Source organism: Globicephala melas, chromosome 2, assembly GCF_963455315.2.
Source record: "Globicephala melas chromosome 2, mGloMel1.2, whole genome shotgun sequence".
NCBI lineage: Eukaryota > Metazoa > Chordata > Mammalia > Artiodactyla > Delphinidae > Globicephala > Globicephala melas.
This window is the reverse complement of record NC_083315.2, coordinates 9,945,997-9,958,301: the sequence shown is the minus strand read 5'-3', so window position 1 is coordinate 9,958,301 and position 12,305 is coordinate 9,945,997. Positions and strand designations below refer to the sequence as shown.

General features: G+C 52.2%; 2 protein-coding genes across 3 annotated transcripts in view; both read left to right on the top strand.

Annotated features, from left to right (window-relative positions):
* The window catches only part of MYO3A (myosin IIIA), a 171,449-nt gene extending 167,224 nt beyond the window's left edge, over positions 1 to 4,225 (top strand). The window contains exon 16 of one of the 2 annotated variants that reach the window (XM_060293677.1): positions 3,684 to 4,225. In XM_060293677.1, the coding sequence (XP_060149660.1) occupies positions 3,684 to 4,127 (444 nt within the window). In that variant the 3' untranslated portion in view covers positions 4,128 to 4,225. The remainder of the gene's footprint in view (positions 1 to 3,683) is intronic. The other variant, XM_030837214.2, reaches the window with a different exon arrangement.
* A 3,877-nt stretch (positions 4,226 to 8,102) lies between these two features.
* Positions 8,103 to 12,305, top strand: part of GAD2 (glutamate decarboxylase 2) — a 69,743-nt gene continuing 65,540 nt past the window's right edge. Inside the window, exons 1-4 of the mRNA XM_060292706.1 lie at positions 8,103 to 8,706; positions 9,330 to 9,389; positions 9,585 to 9,734; positions 10,782 to 11,015. Of these exons, the coding sequence (XP_060148689.1) occupies positions 8,631 to 8,706; positions 9,330 to 9,389; positions 9,585 to 9,734; positions 10,782 to 11,015 (520 nt within the window). The 5' untranslated portion in view covers positions 8,103 to 8,630. The remainder of the gene's footprint in view (positions 8,707 to 9,329; positions 9,390 to 9,584; positions 9,735 to 10,781; positions 11,016 to 12,305) is intronic.

The window sequence follows — 12,305 nt, the reverse complement described above, 5'->3', positions numbered from 1 at the left end:
TTACTAGACCTCTTTAAGCTTCCGTTTTCACATCTGCAAAAGGATTTACTAGTTGCCTCGCCGTGTTGTTGGAGAGATTAAATGAAACGATGAATACGGGGCACTTAATGCGAGACATGGCGCCGGGGAGGTGTTCCATAAATGGTGGCTGTCATCATCTTTATTTGCTTGTCCAGAACTATGGTTTCTGCCCCTTGTCTCCAAAAGAAGATGTATTCTTCCATCTTGGAGCTTAGAGATGTTCTGGTCCAACCACAGAGTTCTATATGGGAGAATTACCAAGTGCCCGAGAGATTAAGGGACTTGCCCGAAGTCCCACATTGAGTGAGTGAACTAAAATCCAAGGGCTTTCACTCTTTGCTCAAATGGCTTCTCACTGATGCACCCACTTCCCGTTTTAACAAGCCAGTCTGCCTCCCCTCAGGCGTGTTCTCCCCTCCCCGCAGCGGCAGGCACACATCTGCTGTGAACGTGTTCACTCCCTGGTGTTCCAGTGGCGTCTCTGGATGTCAAGGCAGTTCATTAGACTAGAAGCTGGGAGCTCACTTCAGCGGAGCGCTCGTGGTGTGCTAGGCTGTGCTCTTATCCTGTTACCTTTGCTCTTATCTCATTTAACCCTCACAGGAGCTAGCGAGATGGTTACTCTCCTTGCCCTATTTTACAGATGAGGAAGCTAAGCCTGCTTAGTTTCATACTGCAAACAGTCACCTAGATAATAAATGATGGGGTTAGAATTTGAACACAGGCCTTTGTGAATTTAGAGCTGATAACCTTTAGCACCCACGCTGGGTGCTTGAGGAGGGAGTGATGCAGTCCTGTCCAAGATACGATCCTTATATCTGTCTCTGAGGATCTGGACTTGAGAGAGAAAGGATTCTTATCTAACCCTGCAGACAGGTAACTCCAAGGTGGGATATTTCTAAACTAAGGAAGATTAAAGAGACAAAACAACCAAGTGCAGTAGGTCAACCTTGATAGGATCTTGGCTTTAAAATAGAAAACAAAAACAAAACAGAAAAACAGCTCTAAAGGACCTTTTGGGACAGTTAGAGAAGCTTCAGGCCAAGCTATATGTTGGAAGATGTTATTGTAGAAAGAATATTTTATATATCTTATTATATATATTAAATTATCTAATAAATATTATATATTTATCCTATATAGAAATATATAGTACATACTTTATATAGATACTAATATATTATTCTGATAAAATATTTATATATATTATATAATACATACTCTCTCTGTATAGTGTACTCAGATAAATAAATAAATATATATATATATTTATCTGAACATAAACACATACACACACACACACACACACACACACACACCACCCAAGTACACCAGGAAGGTATGAGCAGGTCTGGGAATCAGGGGCAAAAGCAATGATGATTTGAGTGTCTCATGAATTTGAATGAATGAAAGCAAGTGCAAGGTAGTCAGTGATAACATGGATGACTGTCCTTGTAGCTAAGACCAAACCTTCCCTTTGTGCACTGAATTCTAGTCCTTCCATGTCCACCAGAACATTGTCCTGCAACTGTCTCCTCTCTCTTCTGCACCTTGAATGTTTGTTCTCTTTACCAAATCATTTCTGACAATGTGCGAACATGATCCAATTGGACGCATCATAAAAAGTACCTTTGACTCGATCTGGAAGTCATCCTTGACTTTCCAGAACACCCGTATTCCTGCTCTTCATTACAGCAGAAGAGTAAATAGATGGGCGAGATCCTACCTCCTCCTGGGCCTCTCTTCCCATCCTTTCTTGAGCCACCATACTCACGTTTCCATTCCCATCATTCCATGGAAACTGTCCCTGCCAAGGTCACCATATCCAGTGATGATTCTCAATCCTTATCTCACCCTATCAGCAGCATTTGACACTCTTTCTTTAAACGTTTTCTTCATTGGCCTCCAGGACAGCAGCTCCTTCCCTTGGTTTGCCTCCTACCTCACCCTCTGCTTCTCATTCTTCTTCGCTGATTCCTCCTCATTTCACTGATCTCTCAACACTGGAGAGTCCCAGTCCTTTGTTTGCATCATCAACACATACTCTCATGACCTTAAAGGTCATCTATTTACCTAAAATTGCCAAACTGAAATCTCTAGCGTAGGTCAGGGCTTATATATCCAACCGCCTATTCAGTATCTTCTCTTGAATATCTAGTAAGTATCTCAAAGTTAGCACAACTGAAACCAAAATCTTTATCTCCCCCTCCCCCATGAGGGGCTCTCCTGTAGCCTTCCCCATATCGTTAAATGGCAACCTCACTTTTCCTATGGTTTAAGGTAAGAACCTTGGAGACATTCTTGATTCCTTTCTTTTACACCCCACATCCATTCAGCAAACTCTTCCAGATTGACCTACCAAGATAAGTAAAATTTGACCAATTCTAACCTCCACAAGCCTAAGCCTGCCAGTCTTGCTGAAGACTATTACAGTGTCTCTAACAGGCCTCCTTACTTCCACTGAACCACTCAACTCGGAAACCTCCAGTTTGTCTCTTGCTCTAAGTAAAATTCAAATTCTTGCCATGGTCTCACAGCTCTATGTTGTCTGTCACACTGTCCCCTCATTCCTCCTGCTCTCGTCCCTCTCTATTCTCCGCCTTGCTTGCCCCATTCATGCCGCAGTGGCCTCCTTGTTGTGCCATGAACACAATACGCACCCTCATCTTGGGACCTTTACGTGGGTCTTGCATCATCCTGGAGTGACTGCCCTTCCCCAAGAGATCTGCCTGACTCTCCGCCCGTTCTTTCAGGCCTCTCGTCCAATGTCACCTTATCAGAGAGGCCTTTCCTGATCACCCTCTATGAAATTGCTTGGACACACACACACACACACACAAACACACACACACACACACACACACACACACGTCAGCCTTTCCCCATGAACCTGCTTTACTTCTCTGTAGACTCTGTAGACCTTCCGCCCCCTGGTGTGTTGGAGCTGTCCATGGTCCTCTCCCGCACTAGATGGGAAACGCTGGGAAAGCAGGGACTTGTGTTCACCCATCGCCTACGCTGGTGGCTGATGAATAAATGAAAGAATGACTGTAGCTGCATTTTAGGGAGCTCCCCACTTCCCCAGGCAAGCTGCAGACCCTAAAGGTAAACGTTGGAAGGGCTTCCCAGCAGTGGGTTCAGGAAGGTGACCCAGCAGCCTCCCTGAAAACGTGGAAGGATTAAAAAAGCTGACAGGACCCACTCCTTGCGGCTAACAGAGGGGTGGGTCACATTTGGGGGCAGCGTTTTAAGGAAACAACTGAGCAGTTGCAAAATGATGGTTGTCTGTATAGGCACCTTGAGTTTCCTGTTTGACCAGAACGTACTAAAGTGTTTGTTTATTGGTTGTGAATTTATTTCAAGCCAAACCAAACTCACCTCTCTGAACTACACCTTCTGATGCTTTACTTAGCTGTCATTCAAACAACCGGGTTCCACCAGGTTCCACCAACCCTTCTGCTCCTCGCTCAGGAGTTTTGAAAACCTGCTGAGGCGATGTCGCAGATCCGTTTGGTCACTGCCCTGCTGTCTTGAACGTGCGGTTATGAAACGCCCGCAGTTTGGTGGGAGGTGTGGGAGGAGGACCCGCCTGACTCGGGGTGGGCGGGGATGCGCGGCGCGCGGTGGCGCCGCTGATGCTCGGCCCCGGGTCTCGCTCGCAGGTGCTGGGCGGCGGGGGACCGCGAGGAGGAGGAGAATGGGCCCACCGCCAGCCCCTACGACTACAGGAGGCTCCTGCGCAAAACCTCCCAGCGCCGGCGCCTCGTTCAGCATGTGTAGCCCCGCTGCTCGGCGGCCAGCGCCGTCGGCATGTGCCCGAGACTGCGGAGCTTGCCGGGGCCGAGGCGGGGGATCCTCAGGCACTGCGCCATCAGGCGCTGGGGCCGCAGCACTGGCCTTGGCGGGGGCTGCCCGCTGTGCTCACCCCTCGAGTGCCCGGGCCAGCCTCTGGTGCTCGGAGGGCGGAGAGCCCTTCGGACGCCGCGTCTCCGCGCTCCCGCATCCTCCACTCCCACCAGCCGCCGGTTTGGGCATCCCTGGCCCTGGCCCCCAATGTGTCTCTTTGTTCACTTGTTTGCGACTCCTGTGGACCCGACTGCGCCTGAGCTTTCGCCGACCCCTCCTCTCTCCTCTTGGGTAACTTCACAGATTTCGTCTTTCTCGGAAACGGCTCTGCCAGGCCCGCGGCGTCCTCGCTGACGGGTTGAGTCTGTGAGGACAGAACAAAGCCGGGGCGGGGGGCGAGGGGTGGCTTTGAAGATGAACTTCATCCTTTCCCTTGGTCATTAAGGTTATTAAATAAAGGAAGTGCCTTGGAAATTTCGCGGCTTTCGGGGCTGGTCCGCTGGATTCCCCCTTGGGCCTTGGGCCCAGGCTCCTGCTGTCCGGCTGTGCTGGTGGCAGGTGGCAGCGCCCAGGGAGGGAGGGTGCGGTGTCTTCGGTCTCCATCAGCGAACAACGCCCCTCCCCCCAGCCATCCCAAACTTACCATCTAACGTAGAACCCCGTAAGTGAGACACAAACGTGGCCTCTAGACAAAGCTCCAAGTCCAGCAACACAGCGCGCTCGCTCACACAGACTCTCTCTCTCACCCCGCACAGCCCTCCCAACCGAGGTGTCCTCCTCTGGCCCCGCCTATAAAAATTTTAGTCCCGCCACCGAGCTGAACGGTCGGATTTTTAAGGTTCTCCTAGTCTGCAGATCTGGGGCCGTCTCCACTGCTCTGGATTTTAGTGTATGTAAGACGGAGAGGAGGGCGGTGGGCAGGCAGCCTTTTGCCTTCTTCAGTCGACTGCATCTTATTTAAAAACCCAGGTTAAGCTCTTCTATGGAAGTGACGCCCTTTGCGTCTACACAGCCCGGAGAGGGTGATGGAAAGGGGTGCGGTGGTATCTTGGACGGCGCAGGTGGGAGCAGCGTTTTGGCTGGAAGGGGGCTTGTCTCTTCTGCCGGCGTCCCCGGCTCGTGCGCCCGCGGCCCCGAGCCAGGGAACTTGGGAAGAGTATTCGAGGGGAGAGTGAGGGCGCGTGCAGCTGGCCGAGAGCGTTAGTTGCGCCACTCGCCCGGTGGGTGGTACGGTTGTCTCCATCCCACAGTTGGCACGGAAAGGTCCCCAGCGGTGACGTGGACAACCTCTTCCTTTTACCAGGAGGACCTGCGCAAGGGGAAACCTCACACTGCGGCAGGGCTGAGCTCCGAGGCCAAGTGCGCTCAGGCCCCGGTCCGTAACCTGGGTTCACGCCGCGGCCTCCATCCGGAGCGAGGAGCCACCTCCGCGGTGTGGACCGTCGGCACGGCTGTGCTTGCGCCCGGCCTAGGCACCCACGAAAGCAGCGCTGCCGAGCACCATACCCTGGGGTGGGCGATGGAGGGGGACCTGTAACCTGAGGTGGCCCGGCCCCCTCGTCCGCTTCTCACCCGTCCACCCACCACCAGGAGGCCTTAGGGGGAAAAATGAGCTCTGCTTCGTGGCCGGGCCTACTCAGTCCAAGCTTCCAGAGTGGCTCCTGCAGGCCAGAGCCTTGGCAGCCCAGCCGGATGCTGGACAGAGAGGCAGTTGGACCCCTCCCTAAAATCCATCCCTCCTCCCCCACCTTTTTAAGTGGGACTAGAAAAGAGAATAGCAAACACGTGCGGTGAACGGTTGCAATGTTTTTGTTCTCTTTTTTTTTTAATTTCTTTGTTTTCTCTCCTTTTTCCTTCTCTCTTTCCATCTCTCCTTCTTTGTCCTTTGACACCTAAGCGCTGGGAGGACACCAGGGAAAACTTGTAGCGCGCACTATTCTTCGGCAGGCCTGCAACGCAATTTCTGGGTAAACTACGGACAAAAAATAGGTCAGCCAAGGAAACCGGCCACCTCCGGCGGCCCCTGGCGCGTGGCTTTCTCTTCCCTTACTCGAGGAAGGGCCTTCGAAAGCTCTCCCCAAGCGCTGGCCCGCCTCCCCTTCCCATTCAGTGGCTGCCTCCTTTGAGAACTAATGACGGTAATTATTACCTCCCAGAGCTCTTTTGTTATCTCCAAACCCAGGCCCGAGTGAGGGGGGAGTGGGCTCTTTTTCGAGATGACAGTCTTTATAAAGCAAATTTTCGTCTAGGCTGGGCCGGCGTTGAGGAAAGACAAATCAGATACCGCGTGTATCTGAAGAGGGTGTGTTAAATAAGAAACATAAAAATACCACCATTAGATTCAAAATACCCTGGAGTTGCGGGATTTAATGCGGTTTAAACGGTAGGATTTAAAGTCATCGCGTTAAAAAAATCTATTAAATTCGGGCTTTGTGATTTCTACCTTTCTCGTATTTTAATCCGTTTCTTTCTTTGCGGCTTTGTGTGTGTGTTAAATACTTGTTTTAAAGAACCTTTTGGTTTTTGACCGCTCATTCATAGCAGAAAAGTTCAGCAACTCCAGCCTTGCTGACTCGAAGCGAAACGTGTGCAGGATTTGGTGTGTGTTTAAACAAAGGACGGGTCTCTCCGGCTCGCATCAGCGCCGCTGGAGCAGCAGCCATGGAGCTGCTCTGCCAGCGGCGCGGACGGCCAGCCCACGAAGTCCTTACCCCCCTGGAGTTGTCGCCTGGATCCACTGGAGCACTGGAGCCCGGATCGCCGGAAACAGGGGTGGGATGCAGGCCAGGGTTCGTGCCAACCGCGCGGCCACAGCTTGACGCAGGCTTCTCGGCACGGCAGGCTCTGCGCCAGGCCTAAGGCCGGACCCGTCCAGTGCCCTTCCCCGCTCCCACGCCTGGGCTTAGGTCCGGAGGCCACGGTGCAGATCCTACGGATCCTCCAGGCTCAGGCACGTGCCCCACGGCCCATGGTCCCCGGGACCCATGACGCCCTCCCTAAGCGAGGGTCGAGGGGTGGTAGCCAAGACTGAGGAGCCATGGGTCTCTGCTTTAGCAGCAGCTTTGGTAACGTGGTTCTGAGAGCAGAGAAAGAAAGTCCCGTGAACACAGTGGAAATGAGAAGCGCTCGCCCAAGGGGAGCAGCACGCTGAGGAATGCTCCGCGGGAGGCCGGACGCAGCACTTTCCCAGCCACGGTCATCCTCACCCTCTCTCTGCGCACCCAGGAGCTACAAGGCAAACTTGACACTGATCTTAACTGCCAAGGGAAAGCAACGCGAACTCAGCGGGCCCCAAATTCTCAAGGCGCCCTCCCTTTGTTTAACAGCTTGTAGAGAAAGGAAAATGTAAGAGAGGAGAGATTATGACTTTCTCAGGAAAGGAGAAACCCCTTACCACCAAGCCTCAGAAATAGCGAAACTCCCGTTTCCCCCCACCCCACCCTATCGTGAAGATTCCCTTGGGGGATCAGGAGGGCATTGATTTGAGGCCCTCTAAAACGAGGGCCCAGCAGGCCATGCCTTCTTTCCGCCTTTGGACAGCTCAGATTGCTTACTGGAAACTCGGTGCACGCTTCCCACGCACACACCGATTCCCGTGACACGTAAGCAGAGGGCCCTTGCGCGCCTCCGCAGGCCAAGGTCACCAAATGACCTGATCCCATCCCCCCATCGGCCGTCCACCCAGCCGGCTCTAGCTCTCTTCCCAGTCCCCTTCCAAGAAGTGTGCGTTCATTTCTCTGCCCAGGCTGAGGTCCTTGGTGATAGATTCCAGCATAGATTTTAATTGCCTCAATCAGCAGTTTTTCTCCCCAGCCGTCAGTCAGAACCTGGACGGTGGGTTCTGCGACCACGCGCTCCGAAGCTCAGGAATGGTGCGCCCCCGGGGACTGTGCGGCTCAATAGGCAGGCATTAGGCTCCACTAAGGAGCTGAATTGAGCCCGTCAGTGCATAGATGCCCTTCCCCCACCGTCCCCTCCCCAGGCTCGCGAACCGCTCCCGATTCCGATTCTGGCCCGGTCGCCAGGGGTCCCGGGGTCACAGCGACCTCAGCACCCTCTTGGAGGAAGGCGGCGCGGGAATCGCGCCTCCTTCCCCGCAGCGGGAGATAGACCTCAAACAATACACCAATCGAGGCAAATAGAAGACTGTCTCGACCACCCTTCCCGCCTCGCCAAGGTCTCTGGTCTACCCCTGCTGAGGCACGCGCGCTCAGCCGCGTGAGCACTCCGGACAGCGCACCCGGGCCCGCGGGGGCAGCCGGCACCCTCACGCCTCACGCACGCCTGCCACCCACTCACTCTGACTCCAGCTCTGGCGCACTGTCTGCCTTGCACTCTCAAGGTTCAGCTCCCTCCCTCTGCCGCTTTTTCTTCCGCCGTCCCCTTATCCTTCCCTATTGGGCTCCCTCTCCTTCAAAATCGCTCCGGCGCTCCGGGCTTTCCCACCTCCTGGCTGTGAGGACCCCGCAACTGCCTTCTCTGTTCAACCCCCAGAGCTTTCAGAGCGTTGCCACGTCTCTAAGCTCTAATCCCAGCACACACACACACACGCGCACGCACCCGCAGACACGCACGTTTCCTGTCCCTGTGTGACACCCACCCTCTGCGGGGCGGCCGCGCCGGTCCCCGCGCGGTGTCCTCATCCCGCCACACACACACGCACACTCACACACACACACTCACGCGCGCGTGCAGGGCGGATCGGAGGGCAGCTCGCCGACAGTTCGCATTCGGAGGCGTCCTGCTCCAGCCTCGCAGAGCCGATGGCATCTCCCGGCTCCGGCTTTTGGTCCTTCGCATCTGAAGATGGTTCCGGGGATCCCGAGAACCCTGGCACAGGTAGGAGAACCGGGACCTGCAGGAGGCGAGCTTTGCGGGTGGACTGGGGTTTGCGGGGCTGGGGAAGATTGAAAGAGGTTTTTCCACTTGCAGTGGGAAACTTCGGACGCTTAGCCCTGCCCTCGGGGTGTGTCCCTGATGACCCAAGAGACCAAACCCCCCACAGGCTCTTATCCCCTGGGAAGATGCCCAGAGAATCTCTGGCCCTTTCCGCTGAAGTCTGGGAGAGCCCCCAAAACACGGCGGCGTCTCCTGGACACCGAACTCGCGGGCTTGAGGCACTGCCGCCATCGTCGTGTCTGGACCCTGGAGAGGGACAGAGTGGCGGTGGGGAAAAGAAAAACTGGAAAGGGGGGAGAATTCTCTGCCTGGAAGGAGAGCCTGTGAGGAAATGGACAGCCTCGGTGTCTAGGAGAACTCGCCCAAGCGAGGCAGGAAGGGGACTTTGCCCTAACCGAGTGGCACCTCCCGCGCGCCTCCCGCACCTGCCCGCTGTGCGGGGCCGCAGGCAGCCTTTCCCGGACCCCGTTGACGTTGACGTCGTTCACAAAGAACGAAATTTCACACGTCTTTCTGCTCTTTTCTTACGGCCTCGCCCTCCTCCTGCCTGTCTTTCCTTGCAGCGAGGGCCTGGTGTCAGGTGGCTCAGAGGTTCACGGGCGGCATCGGAAACAAGCTGTGCGGTGAGTGCCGGTGCCCGGGGGAGGGAGGCGGACGTGGCCAGGCGCCTCGGAGCCCGCGGGGGGCAAAGGCACCTTCTCACCTCCGCATCCCATCGAGGGTCGGAGATTCTTGATTTTTGGCCGGGGACGGGCGGGGTGCTGGGAGCCGGGCCGGCGGGCGGCTGACTGAGGTCCGCGCTCCGTGTCCTTGCCCAGCCCTGCTTTACGGGGACGCCGAGAAGCCGGCAGAGAGCGGTGGAATCCAGCCCCCGAGGGCCGCCTCCCGCAAGGCCGCCTGCGCCTGCAACCAGAAGCCCTGCAGCTGCCCCAAAGCGGGGATCAACTACGCGTTTCTACACGCAACAGGTAAAGGCGCCTCGCGGGGCCCCCGGGAGCCTCTGCCCCTCGCCGTGGCCCGCCCACCGCGGCCAGGAGGGACCCCGCGCCGGGAGCCTGAGCCGGGGCGTCGAGTGGAGGGCGGAAGCGGACCTTAGGAGAACCTTAAGGCGACAGCGAGAAAGGCTGGGCCTGCCCCCCTCGGTCCGACCCCGGCCTCTGCTGGGCGCTGGGCGCTGGGCGCCGGGCGCTGGGCGTCCGCGTTCTAAGGGAGCTCCGGGGCCGCGGCGCTCTCGGCCGGGCGCCGCCCTCGGGTCTGCGGTGGCCGAGGCGCCCGCGCGCGCCCTGGCTCCAGGTCCGCTCCTCGGTGCCGCTGAGGCCTCGGGTGGGACGCAGTTTCCAGTTCAAAATTTCTGAGACTTTCTAGGTCTTTATATCGCAAGAGTAATTTGTAGCTGTATTTTCACAGGAGAACGATTCACGTGAGACCTGCACGCGGTTTTACTCCCTTGCGCTTACACACGCGGTCACCCAAATATGCCGCGCGCGCGCACACACACACACACACACACACACACACACACGCTGTCTTTGGAAACAGTGGACTTTCTTAATAGGCCAGAGATCCTAACATTGCATGATCCATTTTGCCTGATATGCCCAAAGGCATTCCTCAAACATTCCTGACTTGAAGTGTTTCCGTGATCATTTAAGAAGATTTACTGAGAAATAACATTTAGCGGGAACGCCGGGGAAACAAATGAATGGAGGCATAGTCTCTTAAAAAAAAAAAAAAAGAAAGAAAGAAAGAAAAAGAAAAGAAATAAGAAAGGAAGTAAGCAAACAAGTTATGAACTGAAATGCAAGAAATAATTTGGGGTAGGGAGAGGAATTGGAATTTTTTTCATTCCTTCATCTTTGAAGAATCCCTCCTCTTTAAAGAAAATGCTCTCGTTTTCAGAAGATTTTTTTAAAACGTAATATCTCTCGGTTCAAAGAGAAATTGTCAGCTGGCAAACTTGCCCTGGATAGTTTCATTGTAAAATTAAAATGTGGCATTTTGATTCCATTCTTTAGACCTGCTACCAGCGTGTGATGGAGAAAGACCCACTTTGGCATTTCTGCAAGATGTTATGGACATTTTGCTTCAGTATGTGGTGAAAAGTTTCGATAGATCAACCAAAGTGATTGACTTCCATTACCCCAATGAGCTTCTTCAAGAATATAACTGGGGATTGGCAGACCAACCACAAAATCTGGAGGAGATTTTGATGCATTGCCAGACAACTCTAAAATATGCCATTAAAACAGGTATTGTCCAATCAGAAATAATAAAGCTCTTTTTTCTTTTAAAGCTTTACTTTTTTCTATAAAAATGTTTCATTTTATGGAGTTAGTGATAATTTCAGATTTACAAAGTTATTTTTGTCATTTAAGAAAATAGTCATGATTAGAATGATTAACATCAATAGCACCCTTTGCTGTTACTGTTCATGCTTGTGAAGTTGATAATGTCAGAAACGTTATCTAAGTATAAATCATCAGATCATACACTGCACTATTTGACCATGGAAATTAACCACTGATGTAGAAGCAACCATTTGTCAACAGAGGCCTGTAGAAATGACCGAAAATAGAGAAAGAAAGGGAATCTCGAAATGAAAGAGCAAAAGGCATGATCCAAACAAAAGCCCAAATACCAGTGCAGTGCTGGTATTTCCTTGGCATAGAAAGCATCAGAAATTGGACAAACCATCCATGTAATGGTTGAAGCAGCAGGATAATGTTTTGGCATTGTCTCAAATGACCAAGACTTCAGATTTGAACTCCAGGTTTCCTCTGTTTTTAAATAAATGTACACAAAAGAAAACAGAATACAAACTAGCTTAACAATTCAGCCATGTTCTACAAGGATGTTCATGCTTCCTAACCATTCTGTATATATGACAAAGAAAAAAGGGATAGAGGAGAATCAGATATCCTTAAGGGCAAACATTTTTAGTCTATCTTGTATTTATTGCTTTTTTATAGTATTCTTCACACTCTATCCATTTTATAGCCCCAGGTGTAACATTTATGTGGGTGCCCTCTAAGCTTTTATTTTATCTACACAAAGTCAGCTGTTCATCTCCCCAGGTTTTGATTACCCCTTCGTTTTCTACTTTGCCTCTAATCATCCTGATACATGGTGGCACTACACTTCACTAAAGCAATAAAAATAAATGTGAATGAATTTGGGGGGAGGGGAGATCTTGTGGATCTAAATTGATTTTTAGCCTTAAAAAAGATTTGCTAACAAATAAATATGTAAAATATCACAAAATGTTAATTTCCCTAGAAACTTAATCTTTTTCTTTGCAAGTTTTGAATTACATGAATTATCAGTATCCTTCTAATCAACAACAGGTTTTAAGAATGTTTGCCGTGTGACTTTTAGCCCTTTGTTTTGTTTTGTTTTGTTTTTGCACGTTCTTTTTACCAACAGAGAGGAAAGATATGCATAGAAGCCTTAGGAAATTGATTTCCTGTACTATTATTATCCACTTTTGTGAAAGTATAGGCTTAGAATTAGATACATAGGGAAAAGAATTTAACTTGGAG